This window comes from Poecilia mexicana, unplaced genomic scaffold (genome assembly GCF_051168715.1).
Source record: "Poecilia mexicana isolate PSO_F unplaced genomic scaffold, ASM5116871v1 scaffold_13, whole genome shotgun sequence".
In the NCBI taxonomy this organism is placed as follows: domain Eukaryota; kingdom Metazoa; phylum Chordata; class Actinopteri; order Cyprinodontiformes; family Poeciliidae; genus Poecilia; species Poecilia mexicana.
In genome coordinates this window covers 33,152,076-33,167,736 of record NW_028263382.1, presented here as the reverse complement: position 1 = coordinate 33,167,736, position 15,661 = coordinate 33,152,076, and the positions used below count along the sequence as shown (strand labels likewise).

At 40.6% G+C, this 15,661-nt stretch overlaps 1 protein-coding gene across 1 annotated transcript in view; it reads right to left on the bottom strand.

Moving 5' to 3' along the window:
• Window positions 1-2,166: 2,166 nt before the first annotated feature.
• Window positions 2,167-15,661, bottom strand: part of robo1 (roundabout, axon guidance receptor, homolog 1 (Drosophila)) — a 218,371-nt gene continuing 204,876 nt past the window's right edge. Inside the window, exons 23-30 of the mRNA XM_088012089.1 lie at window positions 15,043-15,159; window positions 13,490-13,634; window positions 12,147-12,374; window positions 9,972-10,468; window positions 9,722-9,883; window positions 4,281-4,550; window positions 4,012-4,199; window positions 2,167-3,404 (exon numbers count right to left, since the gene is read on the bottom strand). Of these exons, the coding sequence (XP_087868215.1) occupies window positions 3,390-3,404; window positions 4,012-4,199; window positions 4,281-4,550; window positions 9,722-9,883; window positions 9,972-10,468; window positions 12,147-12,374; window positions 13,490-13,634; window positions 15,043-15,159 (1,622 nt within the window). The 3' untranslated portion in view covers window positions 2,167-3,389. The remainder of the gene's footprint in view (window positions 3,405-4,011; window positions 4,200-4,280; window positions 4,551-9,721; window positions 9,884-9,971; window positions 10,469-12,146; window positions 12,375-13,489; window positions 13,635-15,042; window positions 15,160-15,661) is intronic.

Sequence of the window (15,661 nt, the reverse complement as noted above, 5' to 3'; positions counted from 1 at the left end):
AACGAGTTACGTATCTCGTTTTAACGAGTTACGTATCTCGTGATACGTAAGTCGTTAAAACAAGATACGCAAGTCGTTAAAACGAGATACGTAACTCGTTATAACGAGATAGCGATCGAAAAATTTTTTTACTGCGTGATAGCAATGCGCTTCCGTAAATATGAGACTTTTTTAAATTAAAAAAAAAAAATTAGTCTGAAAAGACATTAGCCTTCTCATCAAATATTTTACTTTGGAGTATTTTTAAGTATAAGCCTGGCTCTGTTTATAATCCCAATTTAACATAGCTGCTGTGTTCTTTGGTCTTTATGATGCCGTTTGGTCATTAATGTTCTCTAGGAAACCACCAAGGCACAGCTATGAGATGACATCACACACAGGTGGACTCAATTCAGTAATGAGGCAACTTTGAAGTCCCCTAAATATCGTATCAGATTAAAGGAGTTGAATGCATTTGGCACAGTTTAGATTTTTCCTTCATAAAACTTTAATAATTTCTCTCTAACTTGTGGTGTTTAGTCACTTGAAACACCAATAAAAGACACTATCGTTTGTGGTTTTAATGTCCCAAAATGTGAAGCATTTCAGGGAATGTTGCATCTCCTCCTCCAAAAACCTTTCCAAGAAATTATTTTGTCGTCATGGCAACCCCTGCACAGTTAGACGCTGAATCTCATAGCTTTTCATGAACATCTCCTGACACCACAGATCGCTGAAGGGGGTTAGCAATATTCATTAGCTTGTAAAAACAGGCCTTCCTCTCCAATTCTGAGACTCAGGAGGGAGAGGGAAGGGGAGGTATTGGTTCTTTTTTCCATCACTGATGTTTGAATAAGTCAGATAGTGCCCTACCTTAAAGGCTCCCATAAGCCAGTTCATTACCTCTGAGAGAACAAGCAGTATGCAAGTTACATGTAATAAACTGAAACAAATGTATTTTAGCAACCAATCAGGCGACAGTGACATCCTCTGAATTTTGTGGGTATTTTTTGTCAAATCGACAAATGCAACCATTTCTGCATTGGCTTGCTTATGTAACCTCATTGGAGCCTCCTCCTCCAATGACAGCAAACTAGACCTGTCAAATTATACATAATCCCTTTTACTGTTGGTTTTTAGCCTGCCTCTTGTTCTCCAAATGCCTTTACAAAGTGACATGGCATGCTGACATTGTGAGTAATGGGGAGCACTAATGGAACTGGCATTAGGTGATGCATTTGAATAGCTACAATGAGAAAAATAAATGGCTGTTTAGCCAGTGTGGCAGGGATGGTTGATGGTTGTCACCTTGACAATGTTCCTGAAGTACATTGTGTTCATTTTGTGGTGGCCAGTGTGTATCCTTCATTAGTTTATCTTATGAAGGATTAAAGGAATTTAATGCATTTGGCACATTTTAAATTTTTCTAAGCTTTGTTGAATTGTTAGAGCATCACAAACAGAACCTTTATGTTTGGAAAGTCTGTATTGTCAAAGCTAGTTACGCCTCAATATCTGAACAGAAAGATGGTAATGGTGCATTCACACCGGACCCGTTTAGTCTGCTTTAACTGTTCCTTTGCCTAGAAAGTCTGGCTCATTTGAGGAGGTGTGAATGCAATTGGAAAGTAGATGAGAAACTGCATCAGTAAGTTTAATGTGCACAAAGGAACCCTCCTTTCAAGGGATTTAATTCAATGTCGATGAAAACACTAACACCAGAAAGAAGTGAATACTGCCCTTACGGTGTTTATTGAGAGGAGACTTAATTAAATCTAAAGTTGTGTAGTATTCCGTTTCTGCAAGCAGCAATGGGCTTGTAATAAGAGGTCTGAATGTGCAATCATACTCTAGTCTGCCTAAAAACTTAGGTCTGGTTTGGTTGAAGTGAACTGCATATGAATGCCAAGCAGACTGGCGACCCATTTCAAACAGCAGGAAGTCGGCTGTTGCTACTTTACCAAAACATATTTATTTTGGTAACAAATGTGTCTGTCTAGCCTAGCACTAGCTAGAAATGACTCCTGGTCTGTGTATGTTGGTGTTCACCATTCAGATAAACGTGATCTGAATGGTCTGGCTCATTTGATGAGGTGTCAAATTGGAAAAGCAGATGAGAAACCGTGCATGAATGAATGAATTAGAAATGAAGCCTTTTCTGTAAAAGAAATGAACGAATGACAAATATTTTAGTTTGAAGTTTTTATTCAGTTTTTGTTTTTTACTTTACGAAACAAATGTTTGCAGATGTCGTATGAATAAACAGCACCCCATCTTCTGGAAACAGGGTTCAAATCGGCCCCTTCGTATGAAGAAAAGACTCTTTTTGCCCAATCAAAGCCTCTCCAGGTTCCCAAAGTGACATGTTTTCCTGTATTTGACATTCATTTAAGTGCATTTGTAGGCAACACAACCGTTTTTTGATTCATGTGCAATAGCTGAACTTATGGTCATTGTGAAAAGAGAATATTTACATTGCAGCTATGACTCATATTAACTGTCTATCACTTGAGCTAGCATCAGAACTGGAGAGGGAGACATTCGTAGCATGGGGAAAGGGGTGGAGTCTTGTTTCAAGCACAGTCTTCGTAAACAGCAAACTTTACCAACATCATCATGATTAACTAGACTCTTTCTGTCTCACTTCTTTTCCTCCAAGTAAGATGAAAAAGGTTAATAGAATGGTTTAAAATAAAGTTTAGTGATTGTGCTTTTAAAACCAAAGTAAAACAAAAAAAAACATTGATGAGAACACAGAACATAACAGTGCATTACAAAAAGACGAACAAACATAATCCCAAAGTGGCACTTTTTTTATGGGGGGTCGGGAGAGGCAGGTAAACAATATAGCAATTTACAAACATGGATGGAAATGATAAAATAATTTTATTTACCGACATAATGAAATTAGATCTTCTAAACAAAACGAGGAAGACTATTTCGAGGTACCACAATGGGCAAAACAAGACATTACACAGACACGCATATTTACAGTTTACCCCCCCCTTCCTGTTTGCGGCCGCTTTTCTTCCAGTAACATCTCATTGGATGGGCGCTCCCAAGCTCTTGTCAAGGCAGGTTGAGTCTGAAGCAGAATTTCACTGCATATTGCATTGGAATTCGACATAAATATACCATTGTTTTGTTACTTTGTTGTATTTTTTAATGAATCAGCCTTCACACTTTCCTATTTAAAAAAAAAGCGGGCAAAGAAATGATAAGTTGGAGGGGAAAAAAATAGCATTGGTCTGTTTTTCCAGATGTAAAGAAACACATATGATGTTATACAGTATAATGGCAGCCAACACGATGGTGAAATACTGAGATATTTAAAATTGTAAGAGAAAAAAATGGTGCTCCACTCCTCTGGGAAAAATCTGAACAGTTCCTCCTTTTTCATCTCGACGTCTTCAGCTTTCTAGCATCTGGGAGAGAAGAAATGATACGGGTCAGTTTTCTAGAGAATACGTAAACATGGGCAGCCAGTGCTGCTATAGAAAAGATATGTGCCAGCATCGTAACTAGCTGATTGTGTAATATTTGTGTGTTTACAAACACACAAATATTTGTGCGGTTCATGAAAAACATCGCATATAGATAAAAAAAAAAAAAAAAGTCAGATTTGAGCTGCCTTTCCCTGCAGTGTGAGCGTAGCCAAGGAAAAACCAATAACATACCCTGGAGGAAGTGGGATTTTTTTTTTCCTTTACCAAACTACTGGGTTGACATTTCTGGCAAACACTCCTACTCTAATATTTGAAACAGCACCTGGCTCTGTATGTCAACACTGTCACATTTGTGGTCTTGTGATGAAGCAGGGGAAAGCAGACATCTCCAACACATAAGTACCAAATGGGCCAAGTCAGCAGTGTTTAGTATAATGTAATGGTTCACTAAAGTTGAAACTAAAGTCAAGCTGTTGAAACAGATTTTTATGGTCTGGTTTACCAGCTTTGAGCCTGAAGCAATACCATTTGTCACATAAGTATGACTACAGTCCAGTTAGATTTGACGACTGTCGTTAGCTTGTACCTCTAGTTCCTCCTCTGCTTGGTGAAAGGCTACAGAGTTGTTGACGACCAGGTCTCCAGGGTTCCTGCGTGCTCCTTCCCCTCTCCGCCGGCCCCCCGAACCCCTGGAGGACATGGAGCTGGAGGAGCTTGGGTCTCTGGTGCTATTGACCGTTGGGAACTGTGGTCGGCTGTACGGCAGAACATCCTCTTTAGAGAGAGAGAGCAGAGTTGTGTGACTTTCCATTTGGAACAGAAATTTAACCGACAGCGGTGTAAGTGTGTCAGTACCTGTGTTCTGCCGTGTCTTGTTGGCAGTGCTGCTCTCGGATTTGTTCCCCTTCCCTCCGTGAGCAGTCTTCTGTCTGTCCTGAGCGTCTTTCCGTTCAGATGAGCTGGTTCTGGGGTCCGAGCCCTCCTGAGGCCGGTAGCCCCCTCCCCGCTTGTCCCGGCCCTCGCCCGCTTTGGGGGAAATCACTCCCCGGCCCTCCAGAGCAGCCTTAGAGGGATGTGTGGGAGACTTGAGCACCGCTGGAGGAGGAATGGGTGGAGGAGGGAGATCTGGTGGATAAACACAGGAAGTGATCAACCGCACAATAAAAAAACCCAGTTTTTGTTTAGTTTTTTCTAACTGTGCACCCTTGAAAGTTCTTTGAGTATTTACCCGTCACTCACACCTGCGGGGTGATGGGTAAACACAGCTGCAGCATGTATACACATGCTGACCGAAAAGCCTTCAGAGCGGACGATAAACACACCAGATGACATTCAAGGTGCAGAGTTATGAGATTTGAGCGAGAGGCAGGAGAGGAGGTTTGAGGGGGGGTGATGGTCAGTGGCTTGCTCGACTTCCCATGTCAATGAATCAATGCTAGCTGTCCTTGAGCCATTATTCATACAAGAGCTGCTGGGCAGGTGAGCCTGGCCTCTCACACATCACACGGCCATCTGAGAAACACGCCAGAGAAAAGCCTCACCAGCCTTAAATCAATGGCATTTCATCTTCTCATCACCGTTACACAGGAATAATGTGTTAATAAGCATTTCTCTTGGTTCCTCAGTTTGTGGAAACGACTTTATGCCCCAAAAGGGAAAAAAAAAAAAATTGATCCCATGTGATCCCATGTGTCGGATCTGTAACTTCAGTAGAAAACCTCACATTTTCTTAACAATTAGCATCGTTGCCAAAGTGATAGTCATACAAGACAATGTCATACAATAACATATTTGAGTATTCCCTGGGATTTATGTTTGCTTTATTTTCTTTGTAACTTCAACCAGGTTACTACTGCTAATTTTCCAGAACTACCACCTGTGCAGTGTTTAACCCAGGGGTCCCCAAACTACGGCCCGCGGGCCGGATCTGGCCCGCCTCCACATTTGGTCCGGCCCCCTGAACAATACCAGAGAGCATTCAGATTTTTTTTTCATTTATTGTATTTTCCAGTTTATATGTGGATTTTTCTTCAACCACCAGGGGGCTCTTTAGCAGGAAGTGTGTCCTGTAAACTGTGGGTGTTTTGTTTTGCATGGCGCATTGCTGCCATCTGTTGGACTTTTAGGGAACTGCTTGACTTTTATGTTATTTAATCAGTACGGTTGTTTGCTAGCGGTAGAGCAGATGAACACGTGTGTCTGTTATGAACGCCGCATTCCAGGTTGAATTCTTCGAAGCAATGCCTGTAAGTAGCAGCTTATACTTCAAAACGAGCCTTTATGTTAACATATGAGAAATTAATATATTATAGTTACATTCCCTCAATGGAATATATACTAGTTAGTCCCAGTGACCGTTTCATGGTTTTTTCCCATGTGCTTTCTGGGTAAAAATCAATCGAGAAACGCAACGCACCCCCCCACCCCCGTCAACAATTTCCGGCCCCCCACCAGAGAAGGGAAAAGTTATGTGGCCCTCACAGGAAAAAGTTTGGGGACCACTGCCATAACCCAAACAGCAGTGGGAGGGAGTCTAACGTGGGAAATAATATCACATCATGATAGAAAGCACATAGCTGAAAAGTTTTGACATACAAGTGTTGGGCAGGTCTCTTCTTGGCCTACAAGACCAAAAAGGTCATGTTATTGGATTTTATCTGTACAATCAGGTGAGCAGGAGGAGGAAGTCTTTACAGTGCATGGCAGCTGAAACAGTAGTCATCAAAGCAAAGTTCTGGGATTGTAAAGTCGTAAAATAAATTTTATTTAAACTGTTATGAGTTAAGAGTCGAACTACCATAACACAATTTAGCATGCTACTTTATGTCTGGCAGAGATGTGAAGTACTTTGTCCTACTTTCTGATGACTGACTGTCATGCTAATTTTTTTTGAGTGCATTATTTGGGACATCAATAGAAAATATATACAGTAGTACCACTAACTGTTCTCTCAAAAAGGGGCCAGTTGATGATTTTTTTCTCTTATCTCATTTGCAGACACTGACAGTTTCAGTAGACTTTTGCAGTTATTGTGTGCTCCAACATACTGCCTCTGAATACAAACAGGTGAGCAGGAGGAGGAAATGTATATCATATAGCAGAGAGGAATCTGCAGTTTTTTTTTTTTTAATATCCACCATGCCTCCAGAGTTCGGCCTCAGAGTCCGATCAATGCCTCCGTCCGTGAGCTATAGCTCACTACCAGGGTGGAGCCGCCTGCCTGGTAGATTTATGATCGGGGAGGACAGTGCTCAGGTCTAAGAAGTGTCTCTGTGAGCTCGTCATGGAGGATGAATGTAAGAGACTGCTGGTTAATTAAGCAGGCGAGGCTGAGAAGGATCAGAAAAGACAGGAGAGTGGGCCAGAGAAAAGCACTGGAGTCAAACACACGATGAATCTTGGAGGGAAGAGGGTATTTGTGGGTATTTCTATCTACTGTGCAAACATGAGGGAAGTGACCGGGTCTGAGACGTAGAGAAGGGCAAAGGTTTGTCTTCCTTCTCCAAATTCATTGGCATTCCTTAAAAAAATCCAAATATATATAGAATATATAATATTTTTACAAGTGTGTGTGACTTTCGTTTTATCATATAGAACAGGTTAAAAATTAATTACTTCTTTTTTCTTTTTACCAAGCCGGAACCTTTGTATTCACGTTGCTGGTACGCCCGTAAATCTAACGTACAAGCGATGGACAACAAAGCCTGGCCCACTGGGAGTTCATTTTTGCTTCAAAAAAACGATCCGATGGAACGCTGGAAAAGACTATTGTGTTCAATTTCAATTGCTTCATTGATAGGAAGCTAGCTAAAACGGAGTTAGCCTATCAAGCTATTCACGTCTAAGCTACTCATGTAGCAGAAGCAGAGACGGCCCCAACGCTAATGTCAGCCTCCACAGTCCACATTTCTAAAGAAAGGCTGAATGGGTAGAGCAGCACTTTGCAACAATCTGATTCAGTACCTAAAACAATAAACCTAAAATAAACATAAAACAATAAAAAGCTTTGTTGTTTGAGTTCATATGTCTATTTATTCATTAATTTACCACCAAAAAGGGTTTCTGAATTGAAAATGTTGCCTAATTTGTATGGTTTTCGATTAAAATGTGATTGATTAATAAAAACTTACAAATTATGTGCAACATAGAGACAACCAGGCTTAAGTGTTGCCCTTCAAGTGCAACATGTTTTCCTTCCACACTTGGAAACAATAATTATCAAAATTCACAGAAAAATATCACATAGTATTTTATCGGTTTCAGTTTTTGATGAGATTCTAATTTACTGAGCCATATTCTCAGATATCTGAGAATATGGCTCTTTTTTTCCCCTCTAAATGCTTATAACCACCTTTCCTCACCTATCACCTCAGCAGCACCCCCATAGGCATCCCAGCCTATGGGGGAGGAGGGATGGCAATAACCTCCAAATGAAAAACAATCCATTCAGATCAAATGCAATCAGCAAAAGGACTGATACACAGAACTGCAGAGCTGTCAGTCTGCTCCCCTCCCCTGCTCAAACAAAGACAGGGGAGAGGATGGAGAGATCAGCGTGAGGGAGGGGCAGAGGACGTGTTGGAATATAAGGATGATGGTGGAGAGGGGTGAGAGGGGGGTATTCTGCAGTGATATAGCTGGTCTGGCTCCCAGTGAGTTGGATATTAAATCTCCCTGTCAAGTGCTTCCAACACTCAAGGACACCTGACACTAAGAGGAGAGCCAGCTCTGGGGCTGCACACACTGCACACCAGAGGAAGTGTGCCTGTGTGTGTGTGCGTTTGTTTGTTTGTAATACCTTGTGGGGACGATTTTCCTGACATATGCTACGTTGTGGGGACCAGTCGCTCCTCGTGGGGACCTGAGCCTGGTCCCCACGAGGGGAAACCCTGTTTTTGGGTCAGGGGTCAGAGTTAGGGCTAAGGTATGAATTGAGTTTTGGTTAGGGTTAGGGTTAGGTATGTGATGGTTAGGGTTAGGAAAAGGGTAAAGGTAAGGTTTAGGCTGTAGAAATGAGTAGAAATGAATGGAAGTCAATGGAAAGTCCCCACAAAGATAGAAAAACAAACATGCGTGTGTGTGTGTGTGAGAACAACAGCAGATGCATCTTAAAAAAAAAAAAAAAAAAAAAAAAAAAAAAAAAAAAAAAAACTTTCCACAAGATCAAAGCAGGAAGAAATAATCTAAAAGTATTTTTTCGGTGGGAAGGTCCGAGCCTTTAGAACTGACAGCAGAAACAGCTGGTGGCTCTTTTAGCTAACAAGGTTATTATTGGTGTGAGTGGCTGTTCTGGTGTTTAACCTGCTCAAAGCTAAAGGTGGCGCTGAAGAGCCAGCCAGGGGAGAGGAGCATCCCAGTGCTAACGCTGCTGAACTGGACACAACTCCCAGAGGACAGGATGGACGCGTGTGCATGAACACAGATGATTTACACTCTGGCTCCACACGCACACGCACACACACACACACACACACACACACACACATTTGTGTTGCTATCTTTGTGGGGACTTTCCATTGACTTCCATTCATTTCTACAGCCTAAACCTTACCTTTACCCTTTTCCTAACCCTAACCATCACATACCTAACCCTAACCCTAACCAAAACTCAATTCATACCTTAGCCCTAACTCTGACCCCTGACCCAAAGACAGGGTTTCCCCTTGTGGGGGCCAGGCTCTGGTCCCCACAAGGAGCAATTGGTCCCCACAACGTAGTATATGTCAGGAAAATCGTCCCCACAAGGTATTACAAACAAATGCACACACACACACACACAGTCACTTACACACACCAGTTCATTACTATGAACTGCTTTTTTCGCCTCTGATCTACATCAGAGAATCAAAAGAAAGCCGCTGACCCAAACTGATCTTAGCTACTGAAAAAGATATCGCAATAAAAGTGTTTCAAATTTGTCCATATATATTATAGATTATGTTTTTTTTTTTTTTAGATATCTGAAACATTTCCTGTTTTATCCAGATGAAATGTAAACATGCCATTGCAACATTTAAGCAGTTATGAGACATGGTGGCAAAACCTGAATCTGCTGCTGCGCAAGTTACACCAACAGATTGTTCCTGGTAACAACCTGTTGATAATACTATTGGAAGTATTGTCTTTTGATATTGTGATATATATTGTTAATTTCTTGTCCAGCTCTATATCAGTTGTCTTTTTTAACTAAAATCCCGACTTCCTGATGCAAGACTACTGTGTCAGATTTGTGAACTTTAATTAGGGCTGAAACGATTGATCATGATTAATCAAATAATTAAATAAAGTTCAAATACCTTCGTTAAAGGCCTCGCGCCGCTGGCTCCCTGGATGTCCTGCAGGATGCTGTTTTTGCTTTTTTGGAGGCCTTCTGTGAATAGCTGCCATACTCATATTACTATCTGTGGACACTGGGCTGCCAGGGCGGTGGCCTAGCTGGTTTATTTGGTATTTTCGTGCTGAGAAGACAAAACGGACCAATGCGTTTTAGGCATATGTTCAGTTTCTCAGGATAACTCCAGCTCCAGTAGAAGTAGCTGAGTTTACCTGAAGCTCCTCCCACTTCCTGGCCTTGGGGATTGGGGTATTTTGCCACCCTGAGTCCTGAATACTCTGCTGCGGCGGCAACTGCCTGAGCAAAGTCCGCATCTGTGAAGAAGGAGCCATCTGATGAACTGACTGCGCTAGACCTCCCCGAGGAGACATTATCCTCCTCGGAGGCGGACCCCCATCCATTGATCATGGAGCCCGTCACCGAGCTCTCCAGGTCGCCCATGCTGGACGCGGGCGTTTGTTCGAGGCCCCGTAGTAGCAACCTCCGGGCGTGCATCTGGGGGTGGTGAGAATGCGTGTGGGGGTGGGTGTGGTGGTAGTGCATCTTGGCCACTTCTGCGTCCGTTTCATCCCCGTCCTCCTCCTCTTCCTCCAGTATGTCCTCGTCGTCCAGACCGTCAGTGTCCAACGCCAGGGGACTGCTGATGTAGCCATATGTGTGTGAGGGGGAGAGGGGCCTCGGAGGCGGGGGAGGGCTCACACCATGGCGTCTTCGGTAAGTGGAAAGATACATTTTGAGTTTTTTAGACATGAATTTTCTTCACATTGTGTGTGTGTGTGTGTGTGTGTGTGTGTGTGTGTGTGTATATGTATATATATATATATATATATATATATATATATATATATATATATATATATATATATATATATATATATATATATATATAATGTTGCACTAAAGTACAGAAGTACACAGACATCAGTTGCAATAACTGGACAGGCATTTTTTTTAAGCTTTAGTTGTCATGACCGTTGAAAGGCTGGTTAGAAACTCATGAGGAATGTTTGTGGCCTTTTGGAGGTTTCTGAAAATAAGTTAAGAGTCAACATTACCCAGCAAGTCAAATTTTAAAATTTTAATGATCTATTTGCCATGATATTAACCATACACAAACCTAGTTAGCTAGCAGGGTGTGTTAGCAGATAGTTATAGCCTCGAGTCCTAGAACACAATGAAAATGTCTGCATAAAACGGAACTTCTGCCCAACAGAAAAGTCCTGAGAGGAGAAAAACACTACATAAGCTACACAAGAATGTATGAGATTAAATAGATATGTCGCAACAAAATGTAACATCTGTGATTTGAGGAAAAATTTAATTTTGTTTAATGACATTTTAAGGCTTTAATTTGAGAAACCTGACTTTTTAAGGATGCACTGACACCCTGACCGCATCCTTGACATAACTGCTTTCAGTGCTAACAGGCACTGTTTAGCTAATCAAAAGGCTAAAACATTTAAAATGTGAGCTCTGCTATCATTGTCTTGGTTTGAAAATACTTACTCAAGCTACCGTGGTTATTGCTAAAATAAAATGTAAAAGATGATTTAAAAATTTAATTCAGTTGTAAGCAAGTAGTTACTAAAACTAATTGTTGTTCATCTTTGTTTTAAGATTCAGTTAACAATGCTAACTCTAACTGTGATTCTAATGTTGATGTTTGTTATAAAATTAATATTTTCATTTTAATGCCTACTAATTTGCAAAGTTGCTCATTCTTGTCTTTCTTAAAAATAGTTTGGTACTAATCATTCTAATTGTGCTAATCACGAGGCCATTTAAAATAACAATTATTTTTTGAAGTAATAAAATCCAGTTCACACACAATGTGAATCTGTAGCAAATGCTTTCAATTGTGATTATATAGTTATAGATTTAACTGAAGTTAAAGCTTAGTTGCCAAAATGATCCTGAACTGTGCACAACTAGAGACTTGATGGTTTGTTTACAGATTATCTTACAAAGGTTTCTACATTCGTAATGTTCCTAATCAATAATAGAAATGTTGCTGCTTACAACTTCATTGTTGCTCATCAACAGTGAAGTTGGGGTACTTTATGTCAGTTTATTATATGTAATATATAACAAACTGAATTTATTTAAGGCAACACTTTTTTCCTCCTAGTTTGGAAATGAATTGAAACAAATGACTTCCCTGAAGGTAAGAAATCATCCCAAAGGCCAAAATGTGCTTTTGAAAAATGGCTGACATTGCAATGCAATATACAAAATCTGCAGTTAATGGAGTAAATCATGACAAACGGCTATGAATTTTAAATATACAAGGATGGATCTTAAAAATAATATTTTCTGAACACCAGCACGCAGTCTCTGTTTTTCTTTTTTTTTTTTTTTAAATACTTATGCTTGTGTTGCGGGCATACCTTCGTTCGTGGCTGTCCGGCACGTCCTGGAGCATGGGCCGCATCTCCTCCTGGGGGGAGGGGGTCAGCGTGGCCGTGGACTGGTGGCTGTAGGACACAGCAGCAGGGGAGGAGGCTGCCCCGCGTACTGGAGGAGTCGGACCCCGCTCCATCTCCTCCTCCTCCAGCTCATCAGGCTGCAGGTACATGTGAGATGGAGGCATAGGGCACTGCATGTCAGGATCACAGCTGCAATAAGACATAAATAAGGCTTGTTAGCTGCACATCAGTCAATGGAAACATGCTGGACAAAAGCACCAAATATTCATGCCATCTTGATATAAGTCCAAGAAAAAAAACTCCTGGGGCAAATATTTGTGATGAATGAAAGAATCATGCTAAACAAAGAGTTGAACAGCAAGGAATAGTAATCTAGTTACTAGATTCAGAAACTCAAAAATCTAATCTTTTCTGTTTAGTAAATGCATAACAGTAGAGTCCTTTCAAGTTGTGTTGACAACAAAAGTTAATGAGAAAAAACCCCTAATATCATTTCAATATTTAAATGTGAAAATCACGCAATACAAATGGTGCAAATTTCAGTCAAATGTTTAAAGACTTTTAGCATTTTAAGACCAACCTTAAAAAACTAAAAATAACTAACTCATGTTCATATCCTATGAACTGATTGCAGTATTCTGACTTGACTGATTATGCTTTTGGCCAATACCTTTTTTGTTTTATTTTGTCTGAAAAGTCACTAAATATAGTCACTATGTTGGCAAAGTAAAAAGAGACGGTAACTAATTTTCAGACCTTTGCTGAGGTAGATAAGATGTAAATATTCACAGATCACCCTAAATGAAGGAAATTAGGGCAATGTTAGTGAACCCCTAACTAATAAGATGAGGTAAATATACACCAAACTAATGACCTCAATGATTGCTATTCTTTAAATGTAGAAGTTTATGATGGTGATTTGACATAAAAAAATGCATTATTATGTAATGAAGGAGCTGATAGTAAACAACCAACAAATTGGTTTCAGGAGACATTTTTGTTGCAAGTTTACAGGGAATCTAAGAGATTACCATGGAAACTTCTATGTTTAAGGATATTTTAAGGCTTGTTTGATTTAGTCTTTAAAGGGTAGCCATGTTGCTCTTCCTCCATTTAATTTTACACTTGTTCCCAGTTTTATAAAGGACTTTTTAGGGTTTGAACAAGAGCCATCAGGACATTGTAAACTTTACTAAACATAAGAAATCATAATAAATTTAGCCTAAAACAGATGTCACAAACCTGCCACGAATCTCTAAACTCTGTTTCTCTTTAAAAAAACAAACAGTGTATCGTGTTTTTACCTTTCCTCCATAGAGAATGAGTACTCCTCTGTGTTACACATTGGGGCTGGGTTTGCCGGGGGAGGGGGGAGAAGGTCACCCCAATTCATTGTGCTTTGTTTGGGTAGTTTGGGGGTCCGTACTCCCCTCTTATGACCCTGACTCCCTGCTTAGGAAAGAAAAGGACACCCTGTCAGTCACAACAAACAGTTCCCATGTACAAACTCAAAACTCTGAAATAGAAAAACATCAATTCTGAACAAAAATATAAATTTACAGTACTCAAAATGTAAATTAACAGGGCTGACAGAGAGAAATTGTTTTAATTTGCATGGTTTCGTAAAGAAACGATGAGTAAAATGCTGGCTATAGAGGAAAAACCAGCTGTTTAAGCCGGCGTTTGCAGAAAAGGTGTGAGCAAAACTGCAGAAACGGCTCCAATTAAAGGCAAGCTATTAAAATGGTGAACCAATGAGCTGTGATGTGCAAGGAGCAGTAAGGGCCTCTTCTTAATGGTTTGAACTTCAAACGTAATATCAGAATGGATACATGGCATTAAGGTGGCAGTGTTGCATGCCGTCTGCACTGTGTAGTCATTTGTCCTTGTCCACAGACAGACATTGAGAACTTGATGCAATTAAACTGCTCCACAATGGAAAGTAAAGCCATTTAACAGAATTAGGACAAAATAAGCAGATGCTAAATATGAATACAAAACCGGATTCAGAAAAACAAAATTAAAATGTCCCTTCATATTTTCCTTCAAACGTTCTTGGGTAACAGTTGCGCTTACAAAATGGAAAAAGCCTACATGTCAAGGAGCTGCTGTCTTTGTTAAATGTTTTATGAGAAACTGGAAAAATAAACTATAAAATATTGACTCCGAAAAATAGAGGTATCTCAATCAAGGCCCAGGACTATTAATTATATAATTGATATAATAGTCCTGGTCAGGGACTATTATATCAATTAAACCAGGACTTATTAGTGTGCTGTAACTTTATGTCAGCTTCAGCAATGTTTTTAAATCAGAAACGTGCATGTACATCTCTTGGTGGGGTGTGCTCATAGAATAAATCTGGATTTCCCTCACAATCTAAGAGTGTTTTCATATCTGATAATCCGTTAGACTCAGTTCTACTGCGGACCAAAGTTGCAACATTTATTACATTTTCAGCCACTGTGGTTCACTTTCACACCGCAAAGGTTGCTCAAATCAAAGCTTTGAGCAACCTGTTCAACTCCTCGTCTGTGGTGGCGCTGGAAGGAAACAACATGGAAACCTATTAAAGAAGACACTGAACGCAACTTCCTTCTTCATAAAATGTAAACAAAAATGGAGTGGAGAGAGTGGACAGACATTTGGAGTGGTGAAATTTTAGTGATTTCTTTTGTCTTTGGCCACAAGCCATTTCTCCCACTAGTGCTAGACTTGTATGTTTGTTTTGGGTGCAGACTCTGCCTTGCGCTATAGACTATATGGCATTATGCATATGGCATTCACATACCCATGTTAAAGTGTATAAAACTGTCTTTCAACATGAAGACAGTATTATAAGCTCCAAGCTTCTTACCAGAGGTGCTACTGCTGCCTCGGTCCGAGCTGTTGTAGGAACCTCCGGTGTGTGTGTCATGGGTCTGGTTGTAGGGGATGGTGGCAGGCATTGGACTGTCGCCTCCTCTGTACCGGTCTGTCAGCGAGAAAGCAGTTTGTGGCTTGTTCAGAACTCTTTTGCTACTTTGAAAAGAAAATTTAAGTGCAGAAGAAGCATCGTACAAACAGCTACTCATGGTAAGAGGCATGCAGCAAATTATTAAATGTGAACTCATGCAACAAAACACCACGAGTATCACTCTATCAGAGAGATACATTAACTTGATAATAGCTTGAGTCAAAGATCTCTTCACAATACCAAATCCAGGACAGTGCTTGACAACGTCCCAATTTAGAAAAGAATAGAAATGCAGAAAGGAAGATGGAGCGGCACATGAATGGTATGACGGAAAGAGTGATGATGCCTGTGTTCACAGAGAAGGACTGAGAGAAAGCCAAAGGGTTGATGAGCATCAAGTCTTCCACAGCGAAGCTGAAACAGCCAGAAGCCGAAACAACAGTAGGGAAAGTCAAGTGGAGGAAGTTCATGGCTCGGAGATGACTTCTGCAGCCGTGGCTGCCCCCCCTGCAGCCACACA